Below are 27,364 nucleotides of genomic sequence, written 5' to 3' on the forward strand. Positions count from 1 at the left end.
CGGACAGTCAAAATGACTTTATAAAAATAAACACATTTTTCTATATAATTTGGAAAATATTGTTTTAGCTTACATGGAATGACCCATTGGTTTTATTTTTAAATACATCATTTACTTTTTTTTTTATTTTTTTTTTTATTGTGCACCCAAAAATCTATTCAAAATTTTACTAACAATTTTCATTAAATGAAAACTGGAATGAAATTCTGTATATTTTATACAAATATTTTTTTCGAAAATTTTTGGCACCAAAAGAATTCAAATTTCAAACTTAATTAAATTCTAAAAAAAATAAAAAAAAATCTTTGTGTATGTATGTGTTTTGTTATCATATTTTTTATTTTTTATTTTGAGTGTGTTAATTTCGTTCTTTCTACATTTTCAATGTTAATTTTTTTTTGGTAATTATTTTAAATCTCTGCCCCGAGTGGACAGTATAACCGGCATTAATTTCCATTGCACCATAAACCAGCAAATGCACCACTGTTTAAAAAAACGCTCTTGTTGTAGTAGAGCGTTCCAATACACTCAATGATGATGCTGATTTTTGTATGTGTATGCGTGTGTTTTTACAAGCTGTGAAAGAAGCTATGTGTTTTACACAACTTTATTTGTTGTTGATCATGATGATGATGATGTTGTTGCTGTTTGTACAATGTGATCCTTCCTGTGTGTTTCTTGTCTTGCCTAATGTGTTCTTTATTATCTCTTGTGTTGTAACTTTTTTTGGTAATTTATCCTGTTCCTCACTATCTCAAATAATTTTTCAAAAATCTCTCTCAGTTTACACTATACACCAAAACTTCCACATGCTTTCACTTTCACGCCATTTTTATGTATAACACAAAATGAAGTTTAATTCTCTGGATGACGAGAATAGACCAACCTAAAATTTTACTTTTAATTTTTAAGTTTTCTTTTCTAATTGCCATTTCCCTTTTTCCCCAAAAGATTTTCGACTGATGTTTTTTGTACAGTGATTTTTTTTCTCAAAATTTCTTACTTCGTATGGCTATGAAAATGTGGAAAATTTGCATGGATATCGTAACGCTGTTTTCCCTCCTTCCTCTGTAATTCTCTCTATGTCTGTTTATCTCTTATTGAATTAAGATTGATTTCGTATATTTCTATGAACTAATTAAATATTTGTATATGCTTATATGTATTTCTCTATGAATTAATTGACAAATTTCTTCCAAAATAACACATCTCGAAGACATGACACGCTACATTTGCTGCAGCCACAAACACCTTTGAAAACTTGTTAAATCTACGTTTTGCTATAACATCTCTTCTACACAAACACACACATAATGAAGACATGTTAAGCAAATTTCAGTTACATCACAACTCACATAAACACCCACACACACTCTTTTACAATACTCCTACTTTTCCAACTTTTTAAAGTATTTATAATTATTCTTTTACACTTTTGTATAGGTTACAGGTTAAGTACATAATTTTTATTATTGTTATATATGGTATGTGAAATAATATCCAGAAGTTAATGTTATGCAAAAAAAACATTTGTTTAATATAATAAAATTTAATTTGTATTTTTACTTTGTATTGCAAACACATAGTTAAAACCGTGTACCTTAAATAAAGATGCGAGATTTGTTAATTACGAGTTGATTTAAATGATCGAAGATATTTGAAAATAAAAAATAAGCAATGGAAATACCACATCTCATCTTGTCAACTCTTTTTTAGTTTTGTGATAATTATTCGTATCTATAGAACAGAAAATAAACTGCATATTGCAATTTTAATGGTAGATCAGGGTTTTGAGAATTTTTCCTGGTCGACTTTGCCGACAGCTGCATACATACCCCTAGTCTATGACTGTACAAAAAACAATAACAGAGTAGTGGACCTAAAAGTCCTATGAATATATTCCTGATTTAAAAAGAAATATCAGTAAGAAACAAGTAAAAACGTATCGGTCGACATTGGCGACAAAGATATAACCCCAGTCTGTGTGGATTGAAATACTTTTTTCCAAAAAAACTTACGTATTTAGGGGGGTTTTCAAAACAATATGGATAGGATTAAAGCGCAAAAAAATTGCGAGGATATCGATAGATAGGGCTTTTTTTAAACCGAGTTTCGACAATATTTAAGCAATGCCGTTCGTTGGTATTGTTGAAGTTACGAAGTTTTTCGGCAAATCACACACACACGACCCGAACGCAAAGAAAGAGCATGCATGAGAGAGCAAATGTTTTGATTTGTTCTTGTTTTGTAGCTAGCGTGCATACAAACTTACTAACACATTGTTATAAAAGGCCAATGTTTTTAATACATTCACATTTTTGTCTGCGCTCTTCTTGGTCGGCACTGATTTAGAGTACTATTTTAGCGAATATTTTCGAACTTTTGTGGAGGAGGTATCGGAAGGTCCACTCCTTCCACCTTCGAATTTCATCTAATATTCGAAGAAATATTACGATATCCAAAGTGTGGACGAACGCAGTATTCGGTTCGAGCTCTCCAGTCACTACATATGGTACCATAGGGGGTTTTTTACTACTTTCGGGAATTTTTCTCAAGAAGTATGGACTTGCCCTTGAAAAAAACTTTTACTGTATTAATTAAGGCAGCGAATGCAAGTTGCTTCAACAAAAATAAAAGTGATCCGAGAGCAGGTCTTTAAGTGAATTTATCCCAAAATGTGTGTGGGAGGTACCCGACGGAGTGGACAAATATAGCCCACATTTGAACATGACCTATACCTAGTAGATAGATTAGAATGTGTAAAGTATGGACCAATCGGTCACTTCCATCAAGAGTTATCATGGGCATACATTTTCCGAACATTTTTAAACTCTTAAGGGTGAGGGTACCTGAAGGAGTGGACTGATATGGCTTATCTTTGAACTTTGAAAAAACTTTTACTGTATTAATTAAGGCTGCGAATGCAAGTTGCGTCAACAAAAATCAAAGTGATCCGAGAGCAGGTCTTTAAGTGAATTTATCCCAAAATGTGTGTGGGAAGTACCCGACGGAGTGGACATATATAGCCCATATTTGAACCTGACCTATACCTAGTAGATATATTAGAATGTGTAAAGTATGGACCAATCGGTCACTTCCATCAAGAGTTATCATGGGCATACATTTTCCGAACATTTTTAAACTCTTAAGGGTGAGGGTACCTGAAGGAGTGGACTGATATGACTTATCTTTGAACTTATACTAAGTTTGTACAAAATATTACGAAGGCCAAATTTTTGACCGAATCGGTAGATCCGTTCAAGAGTTATCTTGTGCTCCATTCACTGCACACGGTGTCAAAGGGGTTTTTTTCCAAATTTCAGGCGAAGTGTGGACTTGCCCCTGATGAAACTTGCACTGTCGTACAGAGGACAGTGAATTGAATTGTTACAACAAAAAGCGATTCGGAGATACCCGGAGGAGTGGACCGATTGAATCCATATTGAAACCTTATCCAAGTCTGCTAGAAATTTTACGATGTGAAAAGTGTGGACAAAATCGGTTATTCCTTTCAAGAGTTATCGTGCGCACAAATTTTCAAACTTTTGTGGGGGAGTTACCGGAAGGAGTGGACCGACATAACCCATCTTCGAACTTAAAATATGTTTGGACAAAAGCCAAATTTTGGACCGAATTGGTTGATCCGTTCGAGAGTTATCGTGCGCCAGCTAGACAAACAGACGGACGGACATGGCTAAATCAACTCCAAATTTTCTGAAACGGATTTCATCCAAACATGCTTGGGGTCTAAAACCATTATTTCGTTGAGGCACATTTTGCCCGTATGAAAGTATATATCACCAATATTTTTGAAAACCAAGGTTTACCCTTTTAGAACACGCGACTTGTGATTGTATATTATACAAATGAAATATTTTTGGAAAAATATTGGCCTTAAAAGATAATTTGCGTGGAAGCTGTGGCTATATTTATGTTAAACAAGTAAAAAAGTATCAGTCGGCTTGGCCGACAGAGATATACATACCCTCAACCTGTGTATATTAAAACCATTTTTTCCCAAAAAAACGTATGTATTTAGAGGGTTTTAAAAATTTTGGGCGTATGAAACGAAAAAAATGTTGATTAGGATTAAGGATCTAAAAGGAATCGACATTGACCGTTATGGAAGTGGATCTCCAGTCACAACATATGGTGGCATAGGAGGTTTTTACACTCTTCGGGCTGTTTGCTCAAGAAGTATGGACTTGCCCCTAAAAAAACTTTTACCATCGTAATTGAGGGAGCGAATGCAAGTTGCTTCAACAAAAATCGAAGTGATTCGATATCGGTTCTTAAAGTGAACTTATCCGACATTTTGCGTGGGAGGTACCAGATATAGTGGACAAATATAGTCCATATTCGAACCTGATCTATATCTGGTAGATATATTAAGATGTGTAAGGTATGGACCAATTCTGCCACTCCCTTCAAAAGTTACCGTACGAACAATTTTTCCGAACATTTTTGAAATTTTGTGGGGGAGGTACCTGAAGGAGTGGACCGATATGGCTTATCTTCGAACTTAAACTATGTTTGGACAAAATATTACTAAGACCAAATTTCGGCAGATCCGTTCTAGAGTTATCTTAGGCTCCAACCACCTCACACGGTGTCATAGGGGTTTTTTTGCAACTTTCATGCTATTTTCTCAGGAAGTATGGACTTGCCGCTAATGAAGCTTGTACCATCGTATGGGGGGCAGTGGATACAAGTTGCTAAAACAAAAATCAAAGCGATTCAAGAGATGACCCTAAACTGAACTTTTCCGAAATTTTGTGTGGGAGGTACCCGAAGGAGTGGACCGATTGAGTCCATATTGAAACCTCATTTATGTCTGGTACAGGTTTCACGATGGACAATGTATGGACCAAATCGGTTACTCCCTTCAAGAGTTATCGTGCGCACAAATTTTCCGAACATTTTCGAACTTTTGTGTGGGAGGTACCGGAAGGAGTGGACCGATATAGCCCATCTTCGAACTTAAACTAAGTTTGGGCAAAATATTACGAAAGCCAAAATTTGAACGGAATCGGTTCATCCGTTCGAGAGTTATCGTGCGCACCAGCCAGCCAGACAGACGGACAGACAGACAGACAGACAGACAGACGGACGGACATTGCTAAATCAACTCCAAATTGTCTAAAACACATTTCGTCCAAACATACTTGGGGTCTAAAACCATTATTTCGATGAGGCACATTTTGCCCGTATGAAAGTGTATATACCCTTTCCAGCCTAAAGGCTGAGGGTATAAAAATGGGTAAAAATAGGTTGAAGCCAATTTGTCTTTTTTTGTTTTCTCTCGATTTGTGAGAAAGCACACTTCTCACGATTTTCTTGTCAAAGTAAAAGTAGAAGCCAACTAAATAAGGATAATCTCAATAATGTATTTCTTTTCAAAATTTCATCTGCTTCTACCATTAAATAATGCTGACATTTTGAAGCCAGATTTACAGTGTTTTTTGAAATTCTCTTCTAATTTCATTCCGCAAACAGGTTTTTTCAAAAAATCATATATAGGATTGTAGAACTTGGGATTCTGAGTTATTTGATATATGTGTCGTGAATGTAGTCGACACAGCTTCATCGAAGTCTGCATCCAAATGCGGAAATTTTGTGCGAACATTTTTCTAAAAATCATATTTTTCGGGCCTAATTTTTACAATTGTCATTCGATTTCCTAGCACTTTATTGCACATTTTTGTTTTTTACGTTCCGGATCCAATACATTCCCCGTGAAAAAAAAACGCGAGTTACGAGAAATCTAAAGTAAAAAAATCGCCTAAAATTGTTTTTGAAAATATCGCGTAATTTTATATATAGCGTTTTCAAACAAAAACAAATTTTTTTATGAAACATTTGTGCTTATTTTGGCTGTAACTTCGAAACTATAATATCAATCTGTATGATTTTAGTCTCATTTGATTCGCCGTGAAGTTTTGATCCACAACAAATTTTTATGTAATTTTATGACCGTTATGGACCATTATTTTTAAAAAACTTGACTTATATTCAATAATTTATCCGTTTTATGTACATTTATCGAATTCTGAGTAACATTTTACATGTATTATGTAATCTACTCGCTGAAGTCACTTCGAGAGAAGTTTATAGTAACAATTGTGCTCATTAAAGTAATTAGCATTTTATAATATTTTTTTCTTAAAACCCAAAATAAAACCGCCATAACTTTTGTCCGCAACAACCAAAAATTGGCTCGCGAGCAGATTCTTACTACTTCTTAACCTACATATGTACCAAAAATCTTTGATGTAGCGTGAAAAAAATTTAAATTTTTTTTTGAAATCGAATATGAAATAATTGACAATATTTGTGATATATTCCCACGTTAGCATAAATACAGAGGGTATAAAAAAGTTAGGGTCTGGAGGTACATCTTTATATAGCAATAAATTTTCAAAAAATTCAATTTTTATAGTGTTTTTATGGGTTGTACGCGCTTGTTCCATAGAGTGCATCTTTTAAACTTGGCCGAACCTCTGGATACAGAATAACCACATTAAGGTAGCAACTATTTGGAAATCTTTTGATAACTGCTCTTTTAAAATATGGGATTTTACTTGAAATTAATACGAATTTAGCTGTGCATTTGTATGGGAGCTATATCAAAATATGGACCTATCTTAAGAATTTTTTACAAGGTGAAGTTCTACCCTCGAAGACCCTAAAATACTATAATAATTGTTCCACAAACATCCCATACGGAACGAGGGAGACTTCTCTCATGTCAATGAGTGCACGCCGATTCATATTAGCTCAATGATATGGGACCTACAGTTAATCGCCGAGTCCAATTGGCGTGTCCTAAGACATCTCTATGTAGAGAAGTTTTACATGGCTGAAATACTCAGCAAATGTCGCCAACATTACTGAGGGCAATTTTGCCACCGTTGAAAATTTTGATGTTGACTGGCCGGGGAAGCGATCCCACGACCTTCTGCGTGCAAGGCGGGTGTGCATACCATTGCACCACGGTGGCACCCATCCATAAATACCATATTATAGCTCAATCTGTTAATAAATATGGGACAACAAGTAAGAATTCAACGAATCGGGGGGTACCATAAAAGTGGGCTACATCGAAACATAAATCCGTATTGAAAATGTTCTGTAAGAAGATTTTACACGCAGTGAGAACACGGAATGCAAAATTACAGTCAAGTCGGTTGAAAAATGTGGTCATGATATTCAAAATACCTTGAATCGGTAGGTACGGTTACAAGGGGACTATATCAAAACGTCCACTAGGAACCCTAAGTACCAAATTACAGCTAATTTGCTACGAAAATGTGGCTTAAATCCTCAAAATACCGAAAATCGTAAGGTACGGTTATATGGGGGCTATACCAAAACATTAGCCGATATTGTTAATACTTCCATTATTACCCACAGACACAGGCTGTGTTTGTGCAAAATTTCAGTAACACATCTCAATTCGTTTGCAGGTTATTAATTTCGCGCCGCTAGATCATTGGTTTGGACCATTGTGCGTTTGTAGGATAGTTATAATACACAGTGCGACCTTCTTATAACCTTTTTGTGCTTAAATTATGATCAGTAGAGCCTATTCACGTGGTATGGCTTTATTTAACCTCCACCACAATGTGGAAAAGGTATTATAAGTAGGTATGTTTTTTCCGAAAATTCATGTAACCCGTCGTAGACCTGTAGGTCGAGTTCCAGCCAGAATAGGTACGATCACCACCAAAGATCGTGAAATATTTAGGTGGGGAAATGGACCAAAAACAAAGTATTGATCCAATTTTGTAACGGCTCTATATGTCGCAATACGAATAATAGTCTGATCGGTGTGAAATTTTAAGTACGGTTTGGGCTTATGACAAATTAGACGCTTGCAACTTCCACCCCGTAAGTTATATTTAAGAGAGGAACTCTTGATCTTTCCACTGATGCCAATTATGTTGATGTAGGAAGTCAGATAACAGAGTTACAGTCTTGTATGTACAGGGATTAGAGTTGTGTCGTTCATGAACGAACCGGTTCAAAGGAACGATTCCGTGAAAAGAACGAACCGATAGGTATCCAGCTCATTCTTTTATATCGTTCATTTAGATCCCCGATGGACGAGTCATTGCTGCTTACAAAACAAAACCACAACCATTAGCTTTGCATACACACAAGCACACAAGCAAGCAAAAAAAAAGACAAATGCATTGGTTTTGCAGTCAAGCTCTAAACAAACGCTGCGTTAGCGCAAGCAGCACAAATTTCCACACAAAACAAACAATGATTCAGAGAGCTACTCTCGCTCAGTGACAGCACATCTCGGTCATATCTTTCTTTTGCATCATTCGTTCATCTGGTTCTTTCCTATCAAATCCAGAAACAAAACCACCCACAATGTGTCATTGGTGAACGAACATTTTCAAAAGAACGATTCGGTGAAAAGAACGACGGAGTCATATGCAGCAGAGAACGAACGACTTCAAAAGAAAATAACACAGTCAAATGTATTGTTGAACGAAAAAGAGCCAACGAACGAACTAAACGACCCGGATCTTTTTGGTGAACGGAATGAAAAAGATCGATCCGCTTAATGAACGAGATTGCCCAACACTAACAGGGATCCCAGTGTTTTAATTGTGTGTAGTGGAACCAATTCACGCTAGAGGTCGCAGTTATAGATTAAGCAATAGGGTCAAGAATAATTATTTAACGGGTGAGATTGAACACAATTTTTGTGGGAATATCTCAACTTAATTTTTGGGCCATATTTAAAATTCTGACTTTGCCAATTGGAAGTGGTGTAGGGTATCACATGATTGGACCTGTCCGACTATAGCCCTCTGTAACTTGTTCTTGTATAGATGGGTTTCGTCTCAGCTGGATGGATTTGTTTCGTTGGATTCGCAAGCAATCGTCTTCGTCCGTCTGTGCTTAGGGGTAGTTTACACTATATGTAAATCTCATATGACATGAAATTTTCCATCGTTATATGTGTAATATTGGAGATTTTCCTTACGTCATTAACTCTGTGCGTCCACACCAGCAAACATGTAAAAAACTACGTCTCCACATTGGCTCCGTGGCTAAATATGGAATGTTTTTATTTCGTGTCATATGACAGTGATAGATAGTGTAAACTACCTCTTAGCGAGGATACCGAGTCGCCTCGGCGGTACACGGATGGTAAGAGTCGGATCGATATGCAGCAATAGTGGTAAAGTTGGTGATACTCGGCTTATATAAGTCGGGTTGAAGCGACTCGGTCAGAGTAGTCGTGCAGATATTACTAGGCCCCGACGCACAGTGGTTCAGAATCGTTTTTTTCTGGTCAAAATTCTGTAACTTTTGAACGAATAGAGATATTTGCACAATTCTTTTTTTCTGTTAGATAGATAACACAATCAGCTTTCCGGTGAATTATAAGATGTCAAATTCGGTCTGTTAGTTGCAGAGGAATTCAATGTCAAAGTTAAACTTTTGAATTTTTTTTACTATTTTTCATCAAAATATCAGTGCTTTTGTGTTTTTATATGTTCTTATATATAAAAGATGGTCAAACGCCAATAAATAAACTATAAAAATGCAAAAAAAAATTTAAAAAAAGTTAAAAAAAAAATTCACAAAATTTTCACATAAAAAAATACAAAAAAATTAAATTTTTTCAAAAATTAAAATAAAATGCTCCTTGGGTGTTCATAAAACTTATATAACTCATATGAAAATTCATATACTCCAAACAATTTTAATTTGTGTAAAAAAGCTGTAATTCATATGGGAATTTGTATGGAAAAACACAAATTTTTACCCATGTAATTTCAATAAATTTAAAAAAGTGTTAAACGGACGGAACGGGACGGGAACAAAAGTATACATGGGCTGAAAGAGGAGACTCTCGGGCATATTTCTGTGGAAACAGAACATTGTTCAAGTTGTTCCATAAAAGTTCTAGTCCACTAAATTTGGAATTTCATAAAATTTAGTACCTGAGGAAAAATAAAATAGCTCATGTTGTGTAAACGCCACGGTAATTTGTTTAATTTATTTTTAAAGGCCACAATCCTGCCTACCTAACAAAAAACAGCGAACGCAATATATGTTATAGTTTTCGAGAAATAGCTATTTCTTTCTCCAGAAGTTTTCAAAAATTACGTATTTCTCAAACATGGGAAACATTTTCGTCTTTAGGGGCACCCCACGCCCGCACCTTCCAATATTTTGACCTAATTTTTTGGTTACCTTGGTTTCAATATGTTTACTATCGAATCCCATGTAGAAATTAAATATCTGTTACAAAACAAAATTTTGATTTTTGGCCAGGAAAACCGTTTCTTGAACCATTGTGCGACGTCAGGTTCATGAAACTCTTGGGGTGTTCGTATTGACCATACCCGGCTTGGTTTATGATACTCGGCTTGCTGTAGTTGGACTGATGATACTCTGCTATAGTAGTCTTTTTATGGAAGTTCAGTTAATTCTGCCGAGTCCCTGAAATTATTCGAAGGAAGCGAACGCGTCGCAGAAGCCAATGAATCGCAGGAAGCGAACAAATCGCAGATGCCAACGGATCACAGGAACGAATCGATGATATTCTATGGTGGAGGTATAACAATGGCAATGCACACTTAAAGCGCACTCCAGAAGTACGTTAAGGTGGGGTCTTCTTTGAGAGGACCTTGTGGTATTCTATGAGAAAACCTTGTGGTATTCTATAAAAAGACATTGTAGTCTTCTTTGAGAAGACTGAGAAGACCTTGTGGTCTTCTATGACAACACCGTGCGGTATTTTTTCAGAAGACCTTGTTTTTTTTTTTTTTTGAAAAGACCTTGTGGTCTTCTAAGAGAAGAGCTGTTGATCCTCTTTGGGAAGACGACGGTACAATTTTTTTCTTGCGCAAGTCCATACTACCTGAGATATTGGCCTAAAAGCTCCAAGAAACCCTGACGCCACCAACCGCAGAATAATTCTCGCAGGGATTTTCTGATTGATGCAGACTTTGCACATCGTATTATTTCATCCAGTCATGTATCAGGTTGGAATATCGGTCCACTTCTTCTTGTACCTCCCACACCAAATTCGGAAAAAGTAAACTTTAAGGGCTCCTCTCGTATCGTTTTGATTTTTTTCCGTAGGTTGTTTCAAAGGCCTCATTTACAACGGTATACTTTTTTCCGGAGGAAGTCAGTACTTCCTGAGATAATGGCCCAATAGCTCCAAAACTCCGCCGGCACATTCGAACCAAATTTTGGGTATCGTAATATTTTGTCCAAACTTAGTTTAAGTTCGAAGATGGGCCATATCGGTCTACTCCTTCGGGTACCTCTCCCACAAAAGTTCAAAAATTTTCTGTGAAGTGGCGTGAATGATAAATCTCGAAGGGAGCAATCGATTTGGTCCAAACATTGCGAATCGTATTATTCCTTCCAGATATATACCGGGTTCGAATATAGACTATATCGGTCCACTCCTTCGGGTACCTACCACACAAAATTCATATAAAGTGATGCTTAGGAGCTCCTCTCAGATCGTTTTGAAATTTTTTCAGTATGTTGTCTTTGCAATTGTGCAATTTTTTGCTTGCGCAAGTCCATACTTCCTGAGATATTTGCCTTAAAGCTCCAAGACCCCTAACGAGGCCTTCTGTTCTACAGAAGACCCCTAACGAGGCCTTCTATTCTATAGAATGCCCCTAACGAGGGTTTCTATTATATAGAAGACTCCTAACGAGGTCTTCTATTCTATAGAAGACCCCTAACGAGGCCTTCTATTCTATAGAAGACACCTAACGACGCCTTCTATTCTACAGAAGACCCCTAACGACGCCTTCTATTCTACAGAAGACCCCTAACGACGCCTTCTATTCTACAGAAGACCCCTAACGAGGCCTTCTGTTCTACAGAAGACCCCTAACGAGGCCTTCTATTCTATAGAATGCCCCTAACGAGAGCTTCTATTATATAGAAGACTCCTAACGAGGTCTTCTATTCTATAGAAGACCCCTAACGAGGCCTTCTATTCTATAGAAGACCCATAACGAGGCCTTCTATTCTAAGAAAATCCCTCGCGAGGACTTCTATGCTATAGAAGACTCCTAACGAGGCCTTTTATTATATAGAAGACCCCTAACGAGGCCTTCTATTCTATACGAGCCCTAACCACAATTAATTCGTACACAGAGCATATTTCAACAATGTGTTATTAAAGTATGTATATTAGGGTGACCAAAAAACAATTTATTTTATTTTGGAGCTCTTACCTCCCTAAATTTGTTTCCATTTGATCCAAAAACCTTATATATGAAATTTTACGGCGGTCGGTTAACTTTAACCCGTGACAACAGAGCGATCTTTGTTTCTATTGTAATTTGTATGGAGCTATAGGTACATTTTCACGAAAATTCTCTAAAGGCCGCAATTATGGTCCAATCGACGAAAAAACTCGACCAGTTCATTATTGTGGCTAAAAAACAATTTCTACAAAAATTTGTGACGATCGGTTAACGATAACCCGTGCCCTCTGGTCGCTCTTTATTTTCCACAGTATTTTGTTAGGGGCCAAAGGCGAATTTTCAGAAAATCGATCTACAGGCCACAATTATTTTCCAATCGATGAAAAAAATTTACCACATCATTATTGTGGCTAAAAAACCAATCCTACAAAAAATTATGAAAATCTATTCTCTTTAGATATATATACGATGTTAATTAAGTTTAATGTTAAATAGTGAAAAAATACCTGGTGTACGAATTAATTGTGGTTATGGCTCGTAGAAGACTCCTAACGAGGTCTTCTATTCTATAGAATACCCCTCACGAGGGCTTCTATGTTATAGAAGACTCCTAACGAGGCCTTCTATTCTATAGAAGATTCCTAACGAGGTCTTCTATTCTATAGAAGACCCCTAACGAGGCCCTTTATTCTATAGAAGATCTAAAAAAAGATTCTGAACCACTGTCGTCATTAAAATATATCGACTTTAAATCAAGGGTGTTTTGCTTATTCCAGGATTTTTATAGACATTGTCTGGGAACAACAACTCATAGATTATTCACCATTATACATATGTCATCAACATTTACCCGTGCAATCACAGTTTCCGTATAAGGAAGAAGTTTGGTAGAGACTATAGGCTGATCCAATATCGACTAAATAACTGAAAACCTTTTTGCACAAAACTTATTTGTTTATTACAGATAATTCGTTCAAGAACTTTACATTTCTCAAATATTTTAAACATGGGAGCACAAACATACTTTTAACGTGATAAATATTTTAATGAATAATAAATTAAAAAAAAATCTTAGATGCCTCATCAACTTCTGGATATTATTTATGAAACATACAAATTATTATCAAACATAACAATGTTCCACTAAATAATACATAGGGTATTCTGAAAAGAAAATTGTAGATTTTACATAAAAGCGTTTGTTATAATTTATAAAATTTCCAACAATCTGTTTTACCAATATAACTTATTGTCATTTTATAAATATAAGAAAATTGTGATTATTTTGGACTCTTCCATCCCCCGAATCCCTTCAAAACTGTGTGTAAAAAATAAAGAGAGGATTTATACCACAAATCAGATGCAACATTTGTACCTTCTTATACCCAATTCTATGTAAAAAAACAAATGCCAATTCCCCGTGATGAAACTCAACCCAATCAAAACAAATACAAAAATCAACGACAAATCTACAACAACAAATTTTGTGATCTTCAATACTACTACTTTTACAAACTTTCCCCCTAATTACAGCCACATTGCGTGATGACTTAGCCTGGCGCCAACAAAGAAGTCTCAATGAACGTGATCTGTTAAGTGTCAGCAGTTCATACGGGCCTGACTATCGTTTGACCAGCAGCAATCGTTTGTATTCATCGGCGGATCGAGATCGTTATGAATTGCATCGTGAAAGACTGGAAAAATATCCTTTAACGCGCACGGCACGTTTAGACGTCCAACAACGGAACACATTTAATCGCACAAACCACGACCGGTCGGCAGTGCCGACATCGTCTTCGATCTATGGTCCCTTGGGATCGAGTAAAATACGAGATATTGGCTCAGATTCACTGTATGGGGGAGTGAGCGCCAGGCGAGCACCTCCCTTGGCTGCAGCGGCCCAACGTAGCGGCGTCGGCAGCAGTTACTTGCACAAACAACCACAAATTGTGATCGGCGATACGCCATTAAGCGCTAAGACATCAGCCACAGCATCATCACTGTATGAACGTTATATGGGTAGCAGTAGTGGAGCCAGTGGTGGTGGTGGTGCTGGTGGCATTGGCACAACGTCAGCCATGACAACTTCTTCATTAAGCACAACTGATGGGGCCACTCGTAGTTTAAGTCGCGAACGTAGTCTAGTCGATAGCTATTGGGATGATGCAGCTACACCAAGCTCAGTTTTGGCCACAAATAAAGCTCAGGATTCCCGTCGCTTTACCGAGCGTAGAATAAAGAAAACTGTGCGCTTTGATTCGCATGACATAGACAATACATCATCGGGTGGTGATACGGGACTGCATGTAGGCAGTACCACATTGCCACCGGTGACCACGATATTACCCTCAACAGCCGTTGAGGTGGGTGCAGCCACAATTTTGACCAGTGCTAAATTACACGCACAACACTCCTCGTCAGCTTCATCTTCCTCTGCTACAAACACTGCCACAAATCTACTAAACGATACAATTTCTTCCACAAGTGCAAATGCTGCCAATCAACAACAACAACAATGGTCTCGCTGGGAGGCAGAACGTCAAGGTAGCCAAGATTCCGCTACCAAGGATTCGGGAATTGATACAAGCAGTACTTTCACCAGTAGTGAAGATTCGAATCGTGGTGACGGCCCCAAGGTAGCTACAAACTGAAATTTAAATTTCAAACTAATTTTGTAAAAAGAAGAGAATGAGAAGAGTATGGAAATTTGGACAAAGTGTGTCTCTCTTGTGTGTCTCCCTTGCGTATTGTGGAATTGAATTGTGTTTTCTTTTACGTTTATCTTGACCCCATCAACAATCTATCTCAAACCCAAAAAATCTCTCTTGTTTTGTGATAACGTCCTGCAATCGTCTGCTGTATAATGAAATTATCCTTTTTTGTATTATAATTTCCAATGAAGAAAACTATTCCACAAATTATTGGGAAGGAAATTATATGATGGGTTTTTTATATGTTTATTTCAGAAAAAAATAAATAAAAATTATTTTTATAAGAAATTTTATTTGTAAATACAGTTTCCAATATTTTATATTGTTTTTATATTATTTTTTAAAATATCTCTCTGTATTTTTCCAATGAAACATGTCACACATTACACAAACAACTATACCTATATATAATACACATTATTTATATCTTTAAAATATATATACATAATTGTCTACATATTTATTCTACACTTTCCAGCACCATAAAGCTTTTACTGTTCTAGCTAATCAATGCATGCTCGTCTATATACCTATTGTCGTCCACAACTGTTCTACAATAATGCACCTGCACAATATATTTAATTGCATTTTTAGTTTTAAATTAATTCCCTTATCGAAATGGAATTAATTTGTTTTACTTCCAAAAATTATAAAATTGTTTACAATACATGATAAATATTTTTAATTATACATATCTTACTGACTCAGTGCGAAAAAAAATTCAAAAAGGACTAATTTTGACACTAAAGAAAGACGATGTCAAGATTGTTTGGTTGATTCACGCTCTGTATTGCGGATGATTCTCTGCTATCAGTTTCAACTACTTAAGGAAGCACGGAGGTTGATGTACAGAGTTCAAATTGCTCAAGAGGAATGAAATAAATTATGGAATTTCGTTCTGTTTAGCTTCTATTTTTTGAGAAGCGATATTCTCATCTAGTATTGCTTGATAAATTTAGTAGTATAGGGTGTTTTTTTTAAGCTCGATAGAACTTGAAATTGTAAAAAATAACACAAAAAATTAAATTGTAATCAAAATTTTTTTTTATTCGAAAGATCAATACGTGACATTAACATTTGAAAATGATTTCGGGCATATGGGCACCGCGGCTGTTCTTGACGAAGTGCATTCTGGACGTCCAATTTTTGGCCACTTTTTCGAGCACTGCTGGCCGTATGTCACGAATAACACGAACAATGCTGGCCTCCAAGGCATCAATTGTTGCTGGTTTATCAGCATAAACCAGTGACTTCACGTAGCCCCACAGGAAATAATCGAGGGGAGTCAAATCGCACGACCTTGGAGGCCAATTGACAGGTCCACTTCTCGAAATCAACTTATCGCCAAATTTTGATTTCAATAAGTCGATGATTGCGTTCGCCGTATGGCACGTAGCGCCATCCTGTTGAAACCACATCTCCTCCGGATCAATGTCATCCATATTTTCAAACAAAAAATCATTGATCATGGTGCGGTAACGATCTCCATTGACCGTAACGCGAGCTCCGGCCTCATTTTTGAAGAAATAAGGTCCGATGATGCCACCATCGTGAAAACCGCACCATACGGTGCATTTTTCTGGATGTAATGGAGTCTGCAGGGTCTCTTGTGGATTGGTCTCACTCCATATGCGGCAATTTTGCTTATTAACAAACCCGTTAAGCCAAAAATGCGCCTCATCGCTGAACACAATTTTGCGATAAAACAACGGGTCATTTGCCAACTGCTCTAGAGCCCAATCCTCCCAATTTTCAAAGTAAATTTGGATAATTTCGTAGCGTTGTTCAAGCGTGAGTCTATTCATGATGATTTGTCAGAGTATACTGAAACAAATAAAAAAAGTTTCATCAAAATTTAATTTTTTGTGTTACTTTTTACAATTTAAAGTAGTAGTATTAGTAGTAGTAGTAGTATTAGTAGTAGTAGTATTAAATATATTTAACAGAGTTGTACTTTTGGCTGTTAACTTTAAATTTAAAAATCAATCACCATAGGAAAGAGGAAAGTTATAAAATCGCAATGACAAATGTACAAAAGCCTTAAAGTGTTACTATTGAAATATAGATGGGGCTGAAACTGTAATTATTAAAATGTTGATTGCTTCAGTCTCCCAGTCTGATGCTGAAAGCGTCCCAATGAAGCATCATAAATAAAATGTTGTGGAAACTGCTAAGACAAATTGTATCAGGAATAATGGATTGTTGAATCTACTAGGGTAATCTGAATCTGGGATCTGCTAAGTATGAGGATTATGGGTTCCTGAATTTTGATCAGGTATCAGTTTGTTGAATCTGCTAAACTGCAATGGTGGTAGGAAGATGGCGTTGAACTAGTTATGTTGGATGTTGAAACCGTAGACTTTCTTCTGAACCTCCCCCTGGAGTAAAACTTCATTGGTGTTGAAGTGAACGGCATGATTTGTTGGATCCAGAAATGATGTTTATTCACACTCTGTAGATACTGATGATGCACGATTATCGGTTTCATGTACTTCAGAAGCATTGAAGTTGATATGTAGTGTTCAATTTGAGTGATGATGCACTATTATCGGTTTCATGTACTTTAGGAAGCATTGAAGTTGAACCGTCGTCTTATATGGCCATCTGTATAGGTCATCTGTGAAACAAGACGATTACGAAGATTGTGAGCTTCCACAAATTAAGAGCCTTTTGGTTTTGTTGTTGCAGTCCTCGGCTGTAGATGGTAGAAAGTGGTCGTGTTCAAAAGTTTAAAAGTGTTACTATTGAAATATAGATGGCGTTGAAACTGTAACTATTGAAATGTTGATTGCTTCAGTCTCCCCCTCTGATGCTGAAAGCGTCCCGATGAAGCACCAGAAATAAAATGTTGTGGATTGTTGAACCTGCTACATTAAACTGCATCTGTGTAAATGAGTTGTTGGATCTGCTGTGTAAACTGTATGAGGATGATTAGTTGCTGAATATTGCTCAGGTATCAGATTGTTGAATCTGCTAAAACTTCAATGATGGTGTGAAGATGGCGTTATAGTAGTTTTGTTGCATGTTAAAACCATGTTGCAGATTTTCTTCAGAACCTCCCCCTGGACTGCATTGTTGTTGAAGTGAACGGCATGATTTTGTGTATCCAGAAATTATGTTTATTCACACTCTGTAGATACTGATGATGCCCTATTATCGGTTTCATGTACTTCAGAAGCATTGAAGTTGATATGTAGTGTTCAATTTGCGTGATGACGCACTGCTATCGGTTTCATGTATTTAAGGAAGCATTAATGTTGATGTGCAGTGTTCAAATTGCGTGATGATGCTCTATTATCGGTTGCATGTACTTCGGGAAGCATTGAAGTTGATATGTAGTGTTCAAATTGTTCTACAAGAATGAACCGTCGTCTTATATGGCCATCTGTATAGGTCGTCTGTGAAACAAGACGATTACGAAGGTTGTGTGCTTCCACAAATCACGACTCTTTTGGTTTTGTTTTTGTAGTCCTCGGCAGATGATGGTAGAAAGTGGTCGTATTACATGGCCACTGAGTTGGGCGCCAATATAACAACACGATTTTATGGATTGTTTGGTTGATTCACTCTCTGTATTGCGCATGATGTTCTGCTATCAGTTTCAACTACTTAAGATAGCACTGAGGTTGATGTACAGAGTTCAAATTGCTCAAGAGGAATGAACGAATTTATAGAATTTCGTTCTGTTTAGCTTCTGTTTTTGAGAAGCGATATTGTCATCTAGTATTGCTTCATAAATTTAGTAGTACATAGTTGTTTATATTACTTACTTACTTAGCTGGCCCATTACAGAACATTTGTTCCACATGCCGAACCAAGAAAAGATCTCCATTTCTCTCTACTTGTTGCTTCGCATCTCTTCATCCACTTGTTTGCGCCTTTTTCATCTCTTCATCCACTTGTTTGCGCCATCTATTCTGCGTGCACCGCCAAGCGGTCCGTATTTATACGCCTTTTTAGCGGGTTCATCTTCGCTCATTCATATGATATGGCCTAGCCAACGCAATCGCTGCATCTCGATGCGTTTATCTATACTGATGTCGTTGTAAGCAGATACAGCTCGTGGTTCATACGACGTCGATATTCACCGTCAACGCAGATTGGTCCGTAGATCTTTCGAAGAATTTTTCTATCAAACAAGCCAAGCACATGTACTTGACTTCGGAACCATACATCAGCACGGGTAGTATCAGTGTATTGTACAACGTTATTTTTGTTTGACGAGTTGTTGTTCAGATCAGGCAGTAATCATTTGCGACCATATAAAGTATATACATATATTCTTGATCAGGATAAAATTCTAAGCCCTATCCGTCTGTTGTAATCACTCTAGCGTTCGCAATAATTGAGCTAGAGCGCTATATTTTTGCAACCGAGTGTATTTTTTCCAAAGGTAGGTCAAGTTCGAAGATGGGCTTTATCGGAACACTTTTGGTATAGCCCCCATATAACGGTACCTTCCGATTTTCGGTATTTTGAGGATTTTAGCAATAATTTTTGACCGAACTACCTGTAATTTGACAGTTGAGGTTCCTAGTGTTCACAAAACATCTCCACTAAAAGTTTTTCAAAATAGGTCCATGTTTTGGTACCGCCCCCATATAGCCGTACCACCACCCCATTTTCGGTAGTTTGAGGATATTAGCAAAATTTTTGAACGAACTACCTGTAATTTGACAGTTGAGGTTCCTAGTAATCACAAAATATCTCCACTAAAAACTATCAACATAAGTCGATGTTTTGGTATAGCCCCCATATAACGGTACCTCCCAATTTTCGGTATTTTGAAGATTTTAGCAACAATTTTTGACCGAACTACCTGTAATTGGATAGTTTAAGTTCCAAGTAATCACAAAATATCTCCACTAAAAACTGTCAACATAGGTCCATGTTTTGGTATAGCCCCCATATAACGGTACCTCCCGATTTTCGGTAATTTGAGGATTTTAACTACATTTTTTGATCGAACTATCTGTAATTTCACGTTTGGGTTTTCCAGCGGTCACAAAGTATATCCACTAACAACCGTCAACATAGGTCCATGTTTTGGTATAGCCCCCATATAGCGGTAGCTCCCGCTTTTCGGTATTTTGAGGATTTTAGCTAAAATTTTTGATCGAACTACCTGTAATTTGACAGTTGAGGTTCCAAGTAATCACAAAACATATCCATCAAAAACTGTCAACATAGGTCCATGTTTTGGTATAGTCCCTATATAACGGTACCTCCCGATTATCGATATTTTGTGTGTTTTAACTACATTTTTTGATCGAACTATCTGTAATTTCACGTTTGGGGTTTCCAGTGGTCACAAAGTATATCCACTAAAAACCGACAACATAGGTCCCTGTTTTGGTATAGCCCCCATATAGCGGTAGCTCCCCCTTTTCGGTATTTTGAGGATTTTAGCGAAAATTTTTGATCGAACTACCTGTAATTTGACAGTTGAGGTTCCTAGTAATCACAAAACATATCCACCAAAAACTGTCAACATAGGTCCATGTTTTGGTATAGTCCCTATATAACGGTACCTCCCGATTTTCGGTATTTTGAAGATTTTAGCTAAAATGTTTGATCGAACTATCTGTAATTTCACGTTTGGGGTTTCCAGTGGTCACAAAATATTTCCACTAAAAACTGTCAACATAGGTCGATGTTTTGGTATAGCCCCCATATAACGGTACCTCCCGATTTTCGGTAGTTTGAGGATTTTAGCTACAATTTTTAACCGAACTACCTGTAAATGACAGTTGAGGTTCCTAGTGATCACAAAACATCTCCACTAAAAACTGTCAACATAGGTCCATGTTTTGGTATAGCCCCCATATACCGGTACCTGCCGATTTTCGGTATTTTGTGGATTTTAACTACATTTTTTGATCGAACTATCTGTAATTTCACGTTTGGGGTTTCCAGCGGTCACAAAGTATATCCACTAACAACCGTCAACATAGGTCCATGTTTTGGTATAGCCCCCATATAACGGTACCTGCCGATTTTCGGTATTTTGTGGATTTTAGCTACATTTTTGATCGATATATCTGTAATTTGATAGTTGAGGTTCCTAGTAATCACAAAATATCTCCACCAAAAACTGTCAACATAGGTCCATGTTTTGGTATAGTCCCCATATAACGGTACATCTCGATTTTCGGTATTTTGTGGATTTTAGCTACAATTTTTAACCGAACTACCTGTAAATGACAGTTGAGGTTCCTAGTGATCACAAAACATCTCCACTAAAAACTGTCAACATAGGTCCATGTTTTGGTATAGCCCCCATATAATGGTACCTGCCGATTTTCGGTATTTTGTGGATTTTAACTACATTTTTTGATTTAACTATCTGTAATTTCACGTTTGGGGTTTCCAGTGGTCACAAAATATTTACACTAAAAACTGTCAACATAGGTTCCTGCTATGGTATATCCCCCATATAACGGTACCTCCCGCTTTTCGGTATTTTGAGGATTTTAGCTAAATTTATTGATTGAACTATCTGTAATTTGGCAGTTGATGTTCCTAGTAATCACAAATATCTCCACCAAAAACTGTCAACATAGGTCCATGTTTTGGTATAGACCCCTATATAACGGTACCTCTCGATTTTCGATATTTTGTGGATTTTAACTAAATTTTTTGACCGATCTACCCGTAATTTCACGTTTGGGGTTTCCAGTGGTCACAAAGTACATTCACTAAAAACCGTCAACATATGTAGGTCCATGTGTTGGTATAGCTCCCATATAACGGTACCTCCCGCTTTTCGGTATTTTGAGGATTTTAGCTAAAATGTTTGATCGAACTACCTGTAATTTGACAGTTGAGGTTCCTAGTAATCACAAAATATCTCCACTAAAAACTGTCAACATAGGTCCATGTTTTGGTATAGGCCCCCATATAACGGTACCTCCCGATTTTCGATATTTTGCGGATTTTAACTACATTTTTTGACCGTTCTACCCGTAATTTCACGTTTGGGGTTTCCAGTGGTCACAAAGTACATCCACTAAAAACCGCAACATAGGTGCATGTTTTCGTATATCCACTATATAACGGTACCTCCCGATTTTCGGTATTTTGTGGATTTTAACTACATTTCCTGATCGAACTATCTGTAATTTCACATTTGGGGTTTCCAGTGGTCACATAGTATATCCACTAAAAACCGTCAACATAGGTCCATGTTTTGGTAGAGCCCCTATATAATGGAACCCAGATTATCGGTATTTTGATGATATAAGCTAAAATTTTATGACCGATCTACCTGTAATTTAACAGTTGAGGTTCCTAGTAATCACAAAACATCTTCACAAAAAACTGTCAACATAGGCCCATGTGTTGGTATAGCCCCCTATATAACGGTACCTCCCGATTTTCGGTATTTTGTGGATTTTAACTACATTTTTTGACCAGACTACCTGTAATTTCACTTTTTGAGTTCCCAGTGGTCACAAAGTAAATCCACTAAAAACCGTCAACGAAGGTCCATGTTTAGGTATAGCCCCCTATATAACAGTACCTCCCGATTTTCACTTTGATATAGCCCCATATAAGGTTGCCTACCGATTGAATACATTTTTATAATTTTTTACCTTATTTAGGTATCAGTAGTCACAAAATGTCTGCGCCTAAAGTTGTGGACAGGAAAGAAAATAATTATTCCGTTTTAGTTCAGAATGGTGGAGGGTATAAAAAGTTCGGCTCGGCCGAACTTAACGCTTTTTTACTTGTTATACTTTATATATAAAATAATAAGCTTTTTTTAATGTTTCATAGGTAATTTTTCAGATTATAAAAGTTTTTTATACTGTAAGGTTTTATAATAGTCAATGGGAATATTTCGAAGTAGTTATTTTTTAAAAACAATTTTAAGCTGTTTAACAGTTTTGTATAACAGTATAACAGATTCATGAACAGCCTCTCAGAGTAATTTAGATACTCAGTTGAGCCAATTTGAATGTTTCCTAGCCTAACATGAGTTTGATAGTTTGCAATACTGTATTGAAATAATATTTCTCTAATTTTTTACTAAAAATATAACATTTGAATTTTTAGGAAGTAATATAAAATAATTTAATTCCATTTCGGCAATTGCATGCATTTTTTGTTTACGAATTTAATTTATATATTTTATTTTGTTTTTTCATATAATTTTATTCTCAATATATATGTCTGTCACAGTGTATAAAAATATCATACATACTCTCCAAACTTTATTCTGTTTGATGTCTTTTGTAAATAAAAAAGTTTCAACTACGTATGTGTTCTCTGACAAAATGTGCGTTTCTTTCAATTCAAAAAAATTGTTTAAATAATTACAAAATATAAATTTTTGGTGTAAGCCTGTGAAAACTTGAACTCTAGACTAAGCTTTGTTTTTTTATGAACTGAAGCAAAAACAAACTCTAGACAAAAACATGTTAATATGAATTTACAAACTCTATCTCTACAAGGAATAAGTTCAACTTTGTAAAAAACTGTTTATTTGATTTTTATTTTGCAAGAATTCTCCATACTAACCCTATGAAAAAAATTATTTATTTTATTTAAAAGTATTTTATTTTTCGTTCTTTAAGAAAGAAGAAAAAAAAACAAAAAAATGTCTTTGTCAAAATCATAATTATAATCGAAATTTACCATTCCCAATATATTTAAAACAAAACTCGAAATCAAAAATTGACCACTTTTGCAATCTCACCCTCACCTTGACCACAACTATGACCCAACCGAATGTCCGTCCCTCTCCATAATCGACCATCCAAACCAAAATTCCACAAATCAAAAAAACTTCGCTCCAAAAATAAAATCAAAACCTATAGCAACCGGTGAATTGGCAAATATCGGCGGATAATGCTCGCATGATTGGTCATATGATATTAAGAAAATACTATGATGGCGAAGATATTTTAGGCTTAAAAGTTCTGGGTGGCCAACCTTTACCATATGAAAATAGTACAGCCGTTGGCGTTGCTGGTGGCAATAATGGAGGTGGTGGTGGTGGTGGCGGTGCTGCAGCTGCTGCATCTGTAAGCTATGGTGCTATAGTGGAGAAAGTTAAACGTGGATCGGTGGCCGATACAGAAGGCCGTATTCAACCAGGTAATACAACAACACCAGCCAAAAACAACAGCACAACTCCTAAAATGCAATTTTTTATTTTTTTTTTCTCATTCCTTCCTAACAAACTACAAATACGTCTCTTCATTACTCACTTCATCACTGATCATGTGCTCCCTAACTGTGTTCATATCCTGCATCATAGGCGATGAAATTGTTAAATGGAATGGTCATAACTTACAAAATAAAACAGCCGATGAAGTCTATGATATTATTGATGAAAGCCGTTTGGATGCCCAAGTTGAATTGGTTGTCTCACGGCCCATTAATGCTTCCAATTCGACAACAACGTCCGCTTCGGCCGTCATTGGCCAGAGCGGTAGTGGCAATTTATCCTCCACATCAGTGCCAAATGCTGCCGCCCATGGTGGTGCGACAGCCTCGTCTTCGACTACAACGGCATTACGTAAAGTACCCAGCAGCACAATTGCCAGTTACATAGCTGGCAGTGCTGTGGTCAGCAGTGGCGGCCGTTATGTTCAACGAAAAGGTATTTAATTTTTTTTTTAAGTGAAAGATAATTTTTTATATTTGTGTACGTGAATGTGTAAATTTTTGGGAATAAAAATGAAATAGGGAACATTTGTTTGAAAAAGTTTGATTTATGTTATGGTAAACTTGTGATATCTCTTATTAAAAGAAAAATAAAAGAATCAATCAAATCATGGACTTCCCCATTAAAAATATACATATAATTTTAATAAGAACTGTACAAATAAAAACAACAACAAACAAATCATGAACAGATACGAAATTTTAAAAAGAAGTTGAACTTTTGTAGCAGCCGAAAGAGGTTTTGAAACATTTCAGCGTAAATTTGTAGGCGTTTGTTTAGTAGGTACACTAAATATTGGATCTTATTATTCTACTGGCAGAAGGAATCAACCGACCATAATCCTACACCACTTGATAGGCATTTTCGGGCTAATATCGATGGAAGTATGGATACGAGACAAAGGGAGTTTTTATAGATGTGCAGATGCAAATCTTTACATACGATCTGAAGGGCTTTTATAGACGACCAGAAGCAATTCTTTTTAGACGCTCTTAATGGATATTAATAAACGCCTCTATAGGCAAGATATAGCGGTATTTAAAGATACCCTGGCTAGATTATTTATAGACATCCTGAAGGTAGCCTCAATAGACGTTACGAAGGGGTCTCTATGGGCAAACTAAAGGGAAGTTTATTGACTAGCAGAATTGAGTTGTAATAGATCATCATAAGCGAGACTCTGTAGTCTTAAAGGAGTCGTATGACCTCTCTATACAGATCACAAAGACTACCTGAAGTGCTTTATAAACATTGGTCTTAAACATATGGACATTTCGAGACCCATATCTCGGATATTATATGGCTTTGGTCATGATATGATCGTGTCAACCAGTCATTTTAATTGGTCCTCGCAGGATTTTTTAGTAAAATCGAAGACAATATGAGGTCTTCTATAGACGGAAGAAATCTTAAGGTCTTCTGTGGACTGAAGAGGTCGTGAAGACGAAAGATCTCTTGAAATCTTCTATTGCCCGAAGGCCTTTTGATCTCTTCAATAGATAGAAGACTTCTAAAGTCTACTATAGATAGCAAATCGCTGAGGATAAGAGCCTCTGAGGTCGAATATAGACCTCTTGAGGGTTTCTATAGACTTCTTGAGGTATTCTATATACAGAATAGCTCTTGAGGACCGAAGACCTCTTGAGGTCTTCTATTGACGGAAGACCTCTTCAAGACAGAATACATCTCGAGGTCTTTTCTATACAGAAGGCAGCTTGAGGTTTTCTTAAGACGGAAGAAATCTTAAGGCCTTATATGGACTGAAGAGGTCTTGAAGACGAAAGACCTCTTGAAATCTTCTATAGCCAGAAGACCTCTTGCGGCCTTCTATAGCAAAATAACTCTTGAGGACAGAAGACCTCTAGAGGTCTTCTATAGACAGAAATCCTCCTGAGGGAAAAAGTCTTCCTAAGGTCTTCTATAGGCAGAAGACCTCTGAGGTTTTCTATGGACAAAAAAATTCGGAGGTCTTCTACAGACAAAAGACTTCTTCAGGGCCTCTTGAGGAAAGCCTCTTGAGGATAGAACACATCTTGAAGTCCTCTATAAACAGGACAGGATTTGTGGACAGAGGTGTTCTAGAAGCCTTTCAAAGGTAAAAGAGTTCTGAGGTCTTCTATTGAAAAAGAACTCTTAAGGCCTTCTATAGGCAGAAGATCTTTTTATGTCTTCTATAGACATAAGACCTCTTAGGCAGAAGATCTCTAGAGGAAAGAAAACTTTTGAGGTCTTCTATAGACAGAAGACTCTTCAGGTATTCAATAGATAGAAGGCCTCTTGAGGACCGAAGACAACTTAAGGTCTTCTATAGGCAGAATAGCTTTTCAGGACATAAGACCTCTTCAGGCCTTCTATAGATAGACTCTTGAGCTCTGAGGTCTTCTATAGACAAGAATTTTTGAGGCCTTCTATAGACAGAGATCTCTTAAGGTCGTCTATAGACAGAAGACCTCTTAAGGACTTCTGTGGGCAGAAGACTTGTAGAGGAAAGAACACATTTTGAGGACCTCCTTTCTTGAGGTCTTCTTTAGACGTACGACTCTTCAGGTCTCCTATAGACAGAATACCTGTTTATATCGTCAATAGACAGTCCTATTGATGTTTTCTATAGGCAAATTACCTCTTACCATAAATTTTTTTAAAATTCTTTCTTAATTTCCGCGAAAATTTACAACATTTTCACTAATGTTATTGGACCTGAGTAAAAATATAGTATGTAGGAAGCCATAAATTAACAATATTTCTCAATCAATAGCGTTTTTATACCCTCAGCCGTTAGGCTAAAGAGGGTATATACACTTTAATACGACCAAAAATGTGCCTCATCAAAATAATGGTTTTAGACCCCAAGTATGTTTGTACGATATCCATTTCAGACAATTTTGAGTGGATCTAGCAATGTCCGTCCGTCTGTCTGTCTGGCTGGTTGGTGCGCACGATAACTCTCGAACGGATCAACCAATTCAATTTAACCAAACTTTGCATATGGTAATACGAACTCTAGGCATACATAAGGTTCGAATATGGAGTATATCGTTCCACTCCTTCAGGTACTTCCCACACAAAATTTGAAATAAGTGCAGTTTAGTGACACCTCACGAATCGTTATGAAATTTTTTGTAACAGGATGTTCGTGTGGCCTCCGTTACGTCATTGTAATTTTTTTCGATGGCACGTCCATAGTTCCCGAGATAATGGCGCATAACCTCAAAAAAAAGCTGCACTATGTCGCGAGTTCAAATAAACGGTGGCCAAATATAGAA

The 27,364-nt window shown here is 36.7% G+C and overlaps 1 protein-coding gene across 4 annotated transcripts in view; it reads left to right on the forward strand.

The window, feature by feature from the left end:
• The window catches only part of Rim (Rab3 interacting molecule), a 282,788-nt gene that overhangs the window by 127,885 nt on the left and 127,539 nt on the right, over nucleotides 1-27,364 (forward strand). For all 4 annotated transcript variants that reach the window (XM_073974159.1, XM_073974170.1, XM_073974180.1 and 1 more), the window contains exons 6-8: nucleotides 13,749-14,851; nucleotides 23,749-24,028; nucleotides 24,192-24,536. In XM_073974159.1, the coding sequence (XP_073830260.1) occupies nucleotides 13,749-14,851; nucleotides 23,749-24,028; nucleotides 24,192-24,536 (1,728 nt within the window). The remainder of the gene's footprint in view (nucleotides 1-13,748; nucleotides 14,852-23,748; nucleotides 24,029-24,191; nucleotides 24,537-27,364) is intronic.

This window comes from Musca autumnalis, unplaced genomic scaffold, assembly GCF_047663935.1.
Source record: "Musca autumnalis isolate F117 unplaced genomic scaffold, ASM4766393v1 scaffold_1, whole genome shotgun sequence".
Classification (NCBI taxonomy): domain Eukaryota; kingdom Metazoa; phylum Arthropoda; class Insecta; order Diptera; family Muscidae; genus Musca; species Musca autumnalis.